The sequence below is a fragment of the Chrysemys picta genome, chromosome 4 (genome assembly GCF_011386835.1).
Source record: "Chrysemys picta bellii isolate R12L10 chromosome 4, ASM1138683v2, whole genome shotgun sequence".
Lineage (NCBI taxonomy): Eukaryota > Metazoa > Chordata > Testudines > Emydidae > Chrysemys > Chrysemys picta.
In genome coordinates, this window is record NC_088794.1 from 74,350,405 (window position 1) to 74,364,347 (window position 13,943).

At 42.4% G+C, this 13,943-nt stretch overlaps 1 protein-coding gene across 4 annotated transcripts in view; it reads left to right on the forward strand.

Moving 5' to 3' along the window:
- Positions 1 to 2,015: 2,015 nt before the first annotated feature.
- The window catches only part of CAPRIN1 (cell cycle associated protein 1), a 79,872-nt gene continuing 67,944 nt past the window's right edge, over positions 2,016 to 13,943 (forward strand). The window contains exons 1-2 of one of the 4 annotated variants that reach the window (XM_005304552.5): positions 2,016 to 2,710; positions 3,037 to 3,242. In XM_005304552.5, coding sequence (XP_005304609.2) covers positions 3,039 to 3,242 — 204 coding nt within the window. In that variant the 5' untranslated portion in view covers positions 2,016 to 2,710; positions 3,037 to 3,038. Of the gene's footprint in view, positions 2,903 to 3,036; positions 3,243 to 13,943 lie in introns of all 4 variants that reach the window. The other 3 variants (XM_005304553.5, XM_065592684.1, XM_008179534.3) reach the window with 3 other exon arrangements.

Consider the following 13,943-nt stretch of genomic DNA (forward strand, 5'->3'; position numbering starts at 1 on the left):
ATAGTGCATCAGAAATGAAATATGGCTCAACAATATAATACTGTTGCAAAAAAAAAAGCAAACATCATTCTGGGATGTATTAGTAGGAATGGTATAAGCAAGAAACGAGAAGTAATTCTTCCACTCTACTCTGATAAGGCCTCAACTGGATTATTGTGTCCAGTTCTGGGCACCGCATTTTAGGAAAGATGTAGACAAACTGGAGAAAGTCCAGAGGAGGGCAACAAAAATTACTGAAGGTCTAGAAAACATGACCTTTGAGGAAAGATTGAAAAATTGGGCTTGTTTAATCTGGAAAACATAAGACCGAGGGTCCCTCCCTCCAACCCGATAACAGTCTTCAAGTATGTAAAAGGTTGTTATAAAGAGGAGAGTGATAAATTGTTCTCCTTAACCACTAAGGACTGGACAAGAAGTAATGGTCTTAAGTTGTAGCAAGGGAGATTTAGCTTAGACATTAGGAAAAACTTCCTAACTGTCAGGGTAGTTAAGCACTAGAACAAATTACCTAGGGAGATTGTGGAATCTCCATCATTATAGATTTTTAAGAACAGGTTAGACAAACACCTCTCGGGTCTAGATAATTCTTAATCCTGCATCAGTGCAGAGGACTGGACTAGATGACCTATGGAGATCCCTTCCAGTCCTTCATTTCTATTTCTATCCAAGAATTGAAATTGGCCCTGAGTCTCTTCACTAGCTTAATAATCTCATGTAAATGAACAGGAGGGATTCACAACAAAGACCCTCCAGTGTAGATGAACAACCATCCAAATGCTACCCTTTGGGATCTATCTGAAATGTTCCTTTGTAATGTCAGCTAGAAAAGGTATTCTTCACTTCCAGACCAAACTGTTGTGTAATGTTGCTGTTATACAGTTATGTTTCATCTTGGAGGTGGCTACACTTGTATGAATTGCTTCCTAAATATAGTTTGCAGCATCAACATGTACAGCACTTTGAATAAATGATACTTCATATATGAAAGGACATTAACTATTGCAAATTATTTGTCAGAAATTATAGAAAAGCCAGAGAGCAGGTTTGCTTAGCATGGAGCTAAAATTAGCTGTAAAATGAGGAACAGAAAATAAGTATAGGAACACAAGTTAGCTAATTATCAAATTCACAAGAAATGTAAGGGGCATTTCTTTCCCTAAAATACCAGGGAAAACATTCCCTCTATATTGTAAAGAAGGGCAGTTAAATATCTGCCAAAGCCTTTCCAGCTTGGTTTGCCACATTCAGGGGCATTTCAGTTGCCTCCAGACGTCACACTTGTATCTCCTTAAAAAGGTATAGCACTCATTTTGAATGCAAATTTGCCTTTGTACAACACATGCCTGGTATTGTCTCACTGCTAATTCCTGCAAATGATAAAGAAATAAAGTAATAAGCTTTCAGTTACCTGGACCAGAAATCAAAGTCCAGCAATAGCTGACAACATTAATAGAACTAAAGGGGTTGGATTCATTATACTGTCTTAGTTAAGAAATGTATATAAAGTTTAATATGTATGTAAGTAAGTATTAGACAGGCATCAAGATCTGCAAGAAAGACACACCTGGCAGGTAACCACACCTGGCAGGTAAGGAAAGAGAGGCAATTGTTTGCCAGTGGCTACAATGCATATATTAAATCTCAACCCCCAAATGTGGATGTAGCAGGTGGCTCGCGTTGGAGAGGATGATCACCCATCCTGTTGTTTCAGGGATGCTCCTTACGTGGTACCAAACATCCCATGAGCCTACCCAGTAAGGAGCAGCTACTGAGCGTTAGATGATTAGGCAAAAACTAAAAGTTTTCAAGCCACACGTCTGCAGGTCAGAAGTTCACGGTGACTCTGCACCAGACACAACCCACCCACGGGGACAGCCCTCAAAGCGCCCCTGCCCGGTACCGTTCGGGCAATGGGGCTTCTTTGCCTCGAAACACAGCGGGCCACATGCATGCTGCAGGCGGCCTCGCTCGGGTACCGCTGGTTACAATGCCCAGCGCGCGTGACACCACGGGTCACCCCCAGAGCGCCACTGCCCAGTCCACCGGGCGCCTCCCCGCCTGCGAGCGGAGCCGAGCGGCCCCCAGTGCCAGCGCTCGGCAGCGACGGGACTATTGCAGTTAAGCCCTTTGCCCTGAGGGGGAGTCCGGGCCCCTCCGGGGGATCCACGCAACCGGCCCCCCGGAGAAGGGGCTGGAGCTGCCCAAGCTGTCGCTCCCCAGGCCGGATTCGCTCGCAGCGGGGCCGAGCTGTCGCTAGAGGGAAGAGTTTTCATTGCCCAACAAGCCCGGCCCGTTCCCGCTGGGTCCTTCCAAGAGCCCCTTGCTCTTCCCTTTGTGTGCCCGGTTTAAGTGACCAGCGCGCGCCTGAACGACCCGGCCCGGGAAGGCTTTAGCATTTGGAAGGGGATTGTTGGATGCACGATGGGGACGCGCCGCACACCTGAGCCCGTCCCGCTATGGAATGCAGAGCAGCCAGTTGCTCAGGCGTTCTACGAAGACACACCCTGCCGCCGAGGACCCATCGCTCGCTCCTAACCCGGCCCTGCCTGTCTCAGGCGCGCGCGCTCTTGTCTCTTCCTTTAGTAACTCGGTGCAGAGGTAGCAGGAGCGGCGCAGGCGGCGGCGGGGCCGGAGTGGGCTGAGGCGGCCGTTCCCTATAGCGAGAGCGCAGCGCACTGAGCCCCCTCCCCTTGGGACAGTCACACACACGGTGAGGGGGGTGTGTGACGACGAAGGGTTCCAGACACAGGGGTCGGGAGGGTTTCCGTGAGTGACCGTTGAACGGGGATAGGGGGCGAGCGGCGCCAGGCGGCTCCTGGTCACGTGACTCCCGAGCACCCTCGTCGCAGGCGGACAGAGCCGAATCGATTTGGTGGCGAGATCGTTGGGCGCGCGCCTGCAGGTGCGGCTCCGACGCGCGTCCTGGGGGTGTGGGTGAGGAAGGTTGTGGGTGCGCGCGCGCGCGCCCTCCCGCGTGTCCCCTCCGGCGGCCCGTCCAGCCATCCCCCTTAACGCGCTCTCTTTTCTCGCCTGTAGAGATGCCCTCGGCTACCAACAGCACTATGGCGAGTAGCAGCGGCAAAGTGGGGCCAGTGCCGGCAGGTAGCGAGGCCGCCCCGGCAGCGGCTCCCCCCCAGGTGGTAGCGGCTGCGGGCGGCAGCACCAGCTCGGTGCAGACCGAGGCCATGAAGCAGATCCTGGGAGTGATCGACAAGAAGCTGCGCAACCTGGAGAAGAAGAAGGTACCGTAGCTCCCCGCACCCCCGCCTGGGCCCCGCCACCCCCTCCCGTGTTCTGGCTTCCTCTGCTCCAGCCCTCCCCGGACTGAGCGGCCGCACTTTCCCTCTCGGTCTCTAGGTTCCCTTCCCCCTACCCCCGGGAGTTTCCGCTCCCCGGCGGCCTGTTGTTCTGTCTAACGCCGGGGTTGCGGAATCACCTTTCCCCGTCATCCACGGCGGGGATTGGCCGGCCCGTGCCCCGCTGTGCGGGGAGCGAGGTCCCGGGTCTCGGTGCTCCTGCCCCGGCCGGCCTGGTCCCCTGGGAGTTGCCGCGGGACTGCTCGGGGCGTTCCCGGTGTGGGCCCGGCGGAGGCTCCCGCCGGAAGGTTCCAGAAGAGCGGCCGGAGAATTCCTTTTCTGCTCGGCCTGGCCGAAGCGCGCAGCCCTTTGTCCGCAAAGCCCAGCGCGGGGCGACGCGCGTCCCCCTCATGGGGCTGTTTGGGCTCGGACACAGGCAGGAGGGGCCGCCACTGCCCCCTTTCCCGTTCTCTCAGTCGCGGTCGGTGTCCCAGCTCCCGGTGAGACACCGGTGCGGTGAACCACAGCCCCCACCTCCCCACTCCTTTGTTCCTGTGGGCCGGGGTCTTCGCGTGCTCAGCCTTTGTGGGGGGCATGAATTGGGCTTGTAACCGCCCCATGGAGTAACGACCCTCTCCCCCTGGGACAGAGAGCTGGGTGGGTGCGGGGCGATAGGATCTGCAGTTGGTGGGGCTCACCGACTGTGCACATGGAGGCTGAAGCTAACATGGCGGCGGTGAGAGGCAGTCTCAGCCTCTCCGAGGCAGCTGCATTGTGTGAGCAGTTACTGGCAGCACAAAGTCGGGGCCAACCGGCCACCCTACCAGAGATTCCCAGCCCCTGGAGGCTCCCTCTGTATGGGTCTCGCAGCCAAAACTCGAAGGTGTCCAGGATATTATACAACAGCCCTGGCCCTGACTCTGACTCTTGGGGTGTCTGTTGTGGGAACATCAGTTAATCTCAGAGGGTCTGGGTTGCCTAAGGAGAGTGACGGTGTTGTGGCTACTTATCATATCTATGGTACCAGTTGTGTACATGATGCTGTGTGTCAGATGGAACGTGCCACGCAAGTGACCCTGTTCTACAGAGCTTAATGGGTAAATGTGTAATAGGACGCAGTAGCAAAACACAAGTTTGCATGGTTATTTCCCCCAATAAAAGCTCTGGCATTTTGGTGATGTACTTGAGAAAACATTATATTTACAGGTTAAAACTTGGGATGCTACCAAAAAATTCTGACCTGCAGCAAGGTTAATCTCTTAATTCTGCTTTTGTTTTTAATGTTAAAATAAAACATGAATTCAGTTATGAAATTTTCTGTTTCACTTTTATTTAAAAACAAAACTTGAAGTATGAGTAGTCTAGTCTATGAATTAACTATAATAAGGCTGTAAAGGTGACCTGCAAAGGGGCCAAAAATTGTACCTGCTTTACACCTGTATGCATGAGTGCACTGCTTTTTTTTTTCCCTGTAGGAAATAGCAGGAACGTTAAGTGTCGTTTAAAGAGAGAGAGGGAAGGCTTTTTGTATGACTTTAAAATGTGGCAGGGGAGTTCTCTCATACTTTGCCTGTAGACAGACTTATACTTGTATAAGCGAAGGTGTGATATTAAACAGTTAAATCAGTGCAAGCTTATGTGTAGACAAAGTCTTAGTCTTTAACTGAAGGTTTGGAGATTTTCAATCAATCCTTAAAACTTTCCCCAGGTGTTTTAAGTGAAATAAGTAGATTGTAAATGGTCTGAATAAAAAAACTTCAGACAAAGTAAGGAAGTGAAACAATATCATAAACCTGCTAATTTTCTGGGGTGGACACAACTTGAATGTTCAGTTAAAAATTAGGGGAGTGGGGGGCAGGGAGGTGGGGAGAAGAGCTCTTCTCCCCCTTCTACCCTAAAACAAGCAAAAACTGCACAAGTACAGCATTTTTGCCTTTGCTGGTCACTTTTACCTGTTGCTGTCTATATGCAGCAGTTTCTGAAGTTTTAAAGAAACTTAAATTTTAACAAATGTGTTTGTCTTTTAATGCAGTCGCTCTGAACCTTTCCAGACTACTGTACGCCTTTCAGGAGTCTGATTTGTCTCCCGTATCCCCAAGTTTCACTTTGCTTAAAATCCACTTGCATACAAAATCAGACATAAAAATACAAAAGTATCACATATGGTATAACTGAAAAATTGTTTACTTATTTTTACCATATAATTATAAAATAAATCAACTGGAATATAAATATTTTACTTTTTAGTGTATAGTATGTAGAGCAGTATAAAAGTCATTGTATGAAGTTTTAGTTTGTACTGACTTTGCTAGTGCTTATGTAGCCTGTTGTAAAACTAGGCAAATATCTAAATGAGTTAATGTACCCCCTTAGCAGATCACTGCGTACACGTATCCCTGGTTGAGAACCACTGTTTTAATGGACTTTCTGGTAAAGTTCTATGGAGAGTATCTTAAATTAGAAAGTTATAAGTAGAAGACCTCAGAATTCTGATACAAATGCATGTAATTTGGGATGTTTTAGCTTGTGAATTCCTTAGTCTCCGTTAGTTCCCTATACCTGTTGTTATATATGGAGAGCAGTAGTGACTGCTTTAATTAAGGTGTCATGAGCATTTCATTATAACTGCTTATTACTTTCTGAAACTTGGCATGGAAACTTCCCTCATAGAGGAGAAGAACCTTTGAGTGGTTATGGTGTGAATTGCTTTTGACTTGATAAATTGTGTATTAGCACTATATTTTGCTTTTTTCTTGTTGCGCACAAAGTGTGCAGTTAAGGTCAGGTTGTATGTGCATAGCTAGCTTAGCACTGTGCACAGTGATGAAAGTGTGTGAAGGGGACAAGAGCTTCTGCACAACTCTGAAGTCTTGCTGCAGACCTCATAATGTGCGTAGGATAAATGGTTCTTGGATGTGTCAAGCCAATTTGTTAAACTATGGTTTTTTCCCCCCATCTTTAAAAAAAAAAATAAAAAATCAAAGGTGTTCATATTCTCTGAAGTTTTGAAGATTGCATGGCTAAGTAATTAGAAGTAAGGAAATGACCGAGGCTAGATATGCAATATTTATTTGTGCTTATGTATTGTTTGTGATCACATGCTTAAATGCAGTATTTAAAAAAAAGTAGTTGTATGATCATCTAAATTTCTGAAGATGTTTTGCATGTAAAGGGTAAGATCAGAAATTATACAGAGTCTAGAGATAAGTGGATGAAAAACGTTAAATGTGAAAACGTCTGATGTGAAAGATCGAATGCTTTCACTAAAGGAGTTTGCAGGTGTTCATCTAGAACAGTGGTCTCCAAACTTTTTTGATTGCGCACCCCTATCAGTAAAAATTTTTTGAGCATGCACCCCCAGCGCAAACAAAAACAAAAGCTGCTTGGACTCCCGCCTGACGAAGCAAAAAAAAAAAAAAGCACTCCTGCTGCTGCGCACCCCCAAGGATTCTCTTGTACACCCCACTTTGGAGACCACTGATCTAGAAGGACAATGGAGTTAAGTTTTGAATGTTTATTAGCTAAGAACAAAGTAAAAATACTGTTGATTTGGTGACCTGTGCAGTTGGAGCCTGTGCAATTTTAGATGGTAAGTGTGGCTTGTGGTCTAATAAATGCTGTTTTGCTGTAGAAATCAGAAATGCTACATCTTGATTCAGAGAAGTCTTTTTAGTTTCTCACTTTCATTAGCTGGCTCTGTAAGAGTAAAATGATGTTGCTAAACTCAAGTAGTAATAATTTTGGAATTAAATACAGTATTTGTTCAAAATATGTTGAAAATAATTCAAGCTAGAAACCATAGTAATTACAGGTGTTTATACTAAATTGCTAGTTATATTTCAGTCTTCTTGTTTTCAGTTTGCTTCAGAACTAAAGTGTTAAGAAAAGTTCCAAAGAGCCTAAGTGGTACATGTTTAAAGGGGGATAGAAGAAACTGGGTTACTGTCCTTTTAGATGTATAAAGAAAGCCTGAGGGTGTGTTTTATCTTTAAGAAAGATCGGGAATGGAGAATCTTCGTTTTGGACTTCTTGAAGGTCTCTTATGTGTTAAGACCTTCCTTAGGGCTTAATTCAAGGGACGTTCTATTGTCTAAAGTCTTTTCTTCCATCTGCTTATGAGTTGAATTAAATAGGTGTTTAAAAAAGTTTTAAACAGTCTGAATAAAAATCACTTAAACCTCTCTTGACTTCACTTGCATGATGTGTGTGATATTAAAATCCTACTAGTTCTGTAATTACTCATAGTCTTCCAGGAAAAGCAAGCTAGACCTAAATCTCAATTTCTGTTCTTGTGTTTTTAATACAGAAGCTTTTTGGGGGGGGGGGGGGAAGGGTTGGAGGGGTGAGAGCAAACTTTGTCTCCATTTTACAACCTGGGTGGGAGAGAAATGCCCCAATTACTTCCTCCCTTTCAGTTCACCTTTAATACCACACACAACCAAACTTCATGTGCTGTGCTAACTGTGCCATTGTCTTATGAAGCTTTAGAATGCTTAAAAATATGAAAGATGCTGTATTAAAACCATATTCTATAAACTGATAAATGTCTTGTCTTCGTGAGAAAGCTGTACCAGTTTAACAACTGTAGGTTTAAAACCAATTTGGTTAATCCAGTGCAAACGGCTACATGGACACTCCTTTTGATTTAAACCAACCTTAATTTGGCTTGGTTGAAATGAATGGGAAATGGTTTAAACTAAAATAAGTGGCCATCCTGGGGTTAGCACTAATTTTAAAACAGATTTAAGTTAAATTGCTGCAACTTTGTCTTGTAGCCAAACTGTAAATGAGTCTAAATATCTTAGTGATGTTTGCCAATATATATTTCATGGATGGTTCTACCATCCTCAGTAACATAGGAATTTCCATTGGAATACATCAAGTGGGTATTTCAGATTGGCCTAACTTTTTAGATAGTATTTATCTCTCTGCTTCCGTTTCTTGATAGATGCGCTAGACTTGCTGCATGAAAGATCTGACTAACAATCAGTCTATACTAGGACATAGTGATAAGAGGTTTTATGGAAGCAGCCATTGTTGCTAGGTTTAAGGCCCCTCTGGTGATCAAAGGCTCTTCTCGCTGATCTCCATGTACCTTTGGTGAAGCAGTTGCATGCTCTGTCAGGAGGGCTGTCTTCTTGTTTCTTTGTGGGATAACACTAAATCAGTCCTGAGACTGTTCTCTTTTTTCCAAGTTACTTTCTTTTGTTACTCATATCCAGCATGGCCTGTCTCATATTAGTCAGCACTGTTACTGCACTGCACAACACATGTTCAGAGTGATGGGCCCAGTCCCTGCATTTTTTTTTTTTTTTTAAGGAAACAGACTCAAAGAAATGTCATCTAAAATAAAACTCAAAATTAGTTGTAATAAATGTGACTGGAGGTTTCTGTAGTGAAATTGTGAGTGGAGGCAGACTATGTGAAACCACAGCTGAATTCGTTTGTGTTGGAACCTCCAAATGGCAGCATGGATATACTGATTTTTGGATACCTATTAAGTCCCAGCTCCAACCCTCAAAATTAAGCTCTCATACCGGTAAAAAAATAAGTTCCTTGTTTCATCTCATTGTTTCATTTATAACTATTACATTTTTAATAGTATAGAAGTTATTTCTCTCAATGCTTGATATAACTTCTAACAACTAGTTCTACATGCTCTGAAGAGAAAATAGACTGCTTTTCTGTGAGTTGGACAAAATATCTTAATTACTAATGTAAGTAATTTTGCTGACTTTTTGCCTTTGATGGAAGCATGTGTTTGCCACAATATTTTAGAGCATCCAGCTGTCTGGACTGCTTCCCCCTTTAGATGACTCTTAAAATATCATATTTATGTTTTGACTCTGGATTAAGCTATTGATGACTGAAAGAGTCCTTTGGCTAGACTTAATGTGTGTATTTAAAGGACTGTGAAAACCAAGTAAGATTGTACTTTCATAATGAACAAAAGGTAGCTCAAATCAGTAAAACTCTCTAAGGCTGCCTTATGTCAACTTCAGTCTGTAAGCATCTACACCTAAAATGCCCATCCCGCCAATATAACTTGCCCACTACATCGACTTAATAACTCCATCTCCCTGAAAGGGGTAGTGCGTAAGTTGATTCAGTGTCTGTGTAGACACTGAATTGTTTACATTGCCTATTGCCACCCAGGGGCTGACAGCCAAGGGCAGTGGGGTTCAGGCTGTCAGTGCCCCACAATGTCCCACACTGTTAGTTAAATTGATGCAAGCCCTTTCGGTGAAGACATGCACTGCTGACAGAAGGAGCATAGCGTGGACGTTACAAATTGAAGTAATTACCGTGGTGGCTGTATGTCAACTTAACTTTGTAGTATAGACATACCCTAAGGCAGTGGCTTTCAGTTTTTTTCCAGACTGCTGTACCTTTTTCAAGAGTCTGATTTGTTTTGCGTACCCCCAAGTTTCACCTGACCTAAAAACTACTTGCTTACAAAATCAAACATAAAAATACAAGTGTCTCAGCACACTATTACTGAAAAATTGCTTACTTTCTCATTTTTACCATACAATTATAAAATAAATCAATTGGAATATAAATATTGTACTTACATTTCAGTGTATAGTATATAAAGCAGTATAAACAAGTAATTGTATGAAATTTTAATTTGTACTGACTTCACTAGTGCTTTTTATGTAGCCTGTTGTAAAACTAGTCAAATACTTAGATGAGTTGATGTACCCCCTGGAAGACCCCAATGGGTACGCATATGCCTGGTTGAGAACCACTGCCCTAAAGCATGAAGTAAGTATTGCTGGAGAAGTCAAGTAAAATGGTAAGACAAAAGTGCAGGTCATGTTGGCTTGATTGTATGGATAGAAGACTAGGGATGTCCAGATTGGAATAAAAGTACTGTAGACAATGCATTGTATTAGTATTTCTGCACTGAAATTTTCTAGCAATAGGGAATTCATCCACTAGGAAGACTTACAAAATATCTAGGTATATTCGGTCATCATTGCACAAATAATTTACTGACTAATTCCCAATAAGATTAATCTGCATTAGTAGGTAAATCACTGGTATCCTTAAGACACATAAATGTATTGCCTTGCATATTCTAGTGTGATTTTATTCACCTAAGATAGTAGATATTTCCAGTTAATGGAGTGAACAAATAATGTTCTTAAAAACCAATTCAAATAAAATGAGATTTTACATTTAAATTAGGGCTGTCACGCAATTAAAAAAATTAATCACGATTAATCATGCGATTAATCACACTGTTAAACAATAATAGAATACCATTTATTTAAATATTTTGGATACTTTCCACATTTTCAAATATATTGATTTCAGTTACAACACAGAATACATCTACCCTGATTGAATTGGCCTCATTAGCACTACAAAAAGTAACTTTCCCTCTGTTAATATTCACCCCTTCTTATCAACTGTTGGGAATGGGACACATCCACCCTGATTGAATTGGCCTTATTAGCACTGACCCCCCCAATTGGTAAGGCAGCTCCCATCTTTTCATGGGAATATATATTTATACCTGCCTACTGTATTTTTCACTCCGTGCAGCTGATGAAGTCGGTTATAGCCCACAAAAGCTTATACCCAAATAAATTTGTTAGTCTCTAAGTTGCCACGAGGACTCCTCATTATTTTTACAGAATACAATGTGTACAATGCTTATTTTATATTTTTTATTACGACTATTTGCACTGTAAACCAGAAGAAATAGTATTTTTCAATTCACCTAATACAAGTAGCATAGTGCAGTCTCTTTATCATGAAAGTTAAAGCTACAGCTGTAGAATTATGTACAAAAAACTGTTTTATTTTTGAACGCAATGTAAAATTTTAGAACCTGCAAGTCCACTCAGTCCTACTTCTTGTTCTGCCAATAGCTCAGACAAAGAAATTTGTTTACATTTGCATGAGATAATGAATGCTGCCCGCTTCTTGTTTACAATGTCACCTTAAAGTGAGAACGTGCATTTGTATGGCACTGTTGTAGCCGGCATTGCAAGATATTTACATGCCAGGTGCGCTAAAGATTCATATGTCCCTTCATGCTTTAACCACCATTCCAGGGGACATGCGTCCATGCTGGTGACAGGTTCTGCTCGATAAAATGCCAAAGCAGTGCAGACTAAAGCACGTTCATTTTCATTATCTGAGTCAGATGCCACCAGCAGAAGGGTGATTTTCTTTTTTGGTGGTTCGGGTTCTGTAGTTTCCGCATCGGAATGTTGCTCTTTTAAAACTTCTGAAAGCATGCTCCACACCTTATCCCTCTCGGATTTTGGAAGGCACTTCAAATTCTTAAACCTTGCGGCGAATGCTGGAGCTATCTTTAGAAATCTCACATTGGTACCTTCTTTGCATTTTGTGAAATCTGCAGTGAAAGTGTTCTTAAATTGAACAGGTACTGTGTCATCATCCGAAACAGCTATAACATGAAATATATGGCAGAATGTGGGGTAAAACAGAGCAGGAGACATACTATTCTCCCCCAAGGAGTTGTTACAAATTTAATTAACACACTTTTTTAAACGAGTGTCATCAGCATGAAAGCATGCCCTCAGGAATGGTGGCCGAAGCATGAAGGGGCATATGAATGTTTAGCATATCTGGCACGTAAATACCTTGTAGTGCTGGCTACAAAAGTGTCCTGCACATGCCTGTTCTCACTTTCTGGTGACATTGTCAATAAGAAGAGGGCAGCATTATTTCCTGTAAATGTAAACAAACTTGTTTGTCTTAGCAATTGGCTGAACAAGAAGTACAATCCCGATTCGATTTTTTTTTTTGAGTTAATCATGTGAGTTAACTGCGATTAATCGACAGGCCTAATTTAAATGATGGTAAATATTCAGTTTAGTATCACTTTAATGTCTTTTGATATTCTTTATAAAGCTGTGTTACGTGCTCGACACTCAGATTTACATGAGAGAGAGAGTTCACTTAAATTTTCTAATATAGTACATTGAGAAAATCCTCAAGTTCTAAACACTTACAGTTTCTGAATAAGAAACAAGGATGTTTTTATTAATGCAGTGTTGAAGCTGAAAATTCAGGAGCACATTATAAATCCAAAAGCTAAAAATATTATTACGATGTTAATGTGACCCTGTTGTGTGTCCTATCTATTTTAGAATATAAATTAAATAAGAGTGATCAACTATTTATTGTGTACAAGGAAAACAGGAATAGATAAACCTGTATGTGACCTAGCCAAGTTGTGGAGTGGGGAAAACAGTGCCTCTTGGAATTTCTGAAGTTTTGAGTGCTCAGTTTCAACTTTCATTTCACTTGAATGTTTGTTTGCATTTAGTTTTCCTGGTTCTTTTCTAAGAAATGGGGAAAAGTGCTTTGTAGTCACTTTCAAGATGCCTTTGTGGTGCTAGATCACTAAGATGACACATAATTGAAGAGGCAGTTAGTTGGGGAACATTCTAAAGCACATGCATGAAAATATTAAACATTCGTTTATAAACTCTTTATATCAAAGTCAAGTTTTTCCCTCTTGAATAAGGACTATATAACAAGTCAATTTTTAAATATTCTGACTTCATCTATCTGAATTACAAAACAATGTCAGTCAGAACATATATAACTCAGAAAAGACAAAGATAGTTTTATTTAAAAAATAAACATGCCTTTGGGTCAAGACCAAGCATGGAAAATTTTAGCCCAAAAGGAATTTGCTTGAGAAAAGTTGAAGTGAAATTAAAGGGGGTGATGGCTCACAATGAAAATTAAATCTTAGTTAGTTGCCAACAAACTCAATATTGAAAAAGATCAGTCAGACTTTGGTCAACAGCACTGACTCAGTTCAGGGCAACTGCACCTGTATTTTTCCTTCATGGTCCACCAAGGCACCTACTGTAGGCTCCTGGTTCCTCAACTGTCCCCTTTCTTGGGTGGAGACCTACATGTCTCTCCCTCCTAACCAGGGTGTTTTTTCAGGCTATGTAGTTCCCTGCCTACACATCCACAGCAAGCCAGACTGCCTAAACTGGCCAGCATCTGCACTTTACTTGCCAGCAGTTGCAGATTGCTACACAGGTTTTCCTAAGCAAGCATATTTATTCTTCAAGTACAAGTATTTTAGAGAAAAAATTAAACAATAGAACCTACATGCCTGCTTAAAGCTTACCAGAGGTCACTCCAGCCCAGCCTCTGTTAGGTTACAGTCCTTCAAGACCCACAACTGGGTTTTCCCTGTAAAAGTAAGTTCACAACCATTTCAGATTCAGAACCAGAACAACCATAACTAGTTCAGTCTTTTCTTTATACAGCTTCGGCCTTTGACCTTGTATGACAGGTGATCAGCAGACAGAGGCCCACTTCTCAGGGCATAGGTTCAAAAGGCTGGGGTTTGGGTAACTGGACTTAAGGAATTTGTATTCACCTCCCTTGAGCTATTTCCAGGAAATCCATTTCATATGTACAGTCCCAAACATCCATTCTTTGGCACATTGTTCAATATAGTCCTTTGATCATCCAAGCTTTACATCCCATCTCACAGGGTCACAGTGAGTTAATGGCAGATCAAGGACTAAAACTGGGATCTACTGACTCAGTGTCCTGTGATCTGTTTAGTGGATCACTCTTCCTCTCATTTACCTCTTAAATTTTTCTGCTGTTTGTGCTTTTATATTTCAG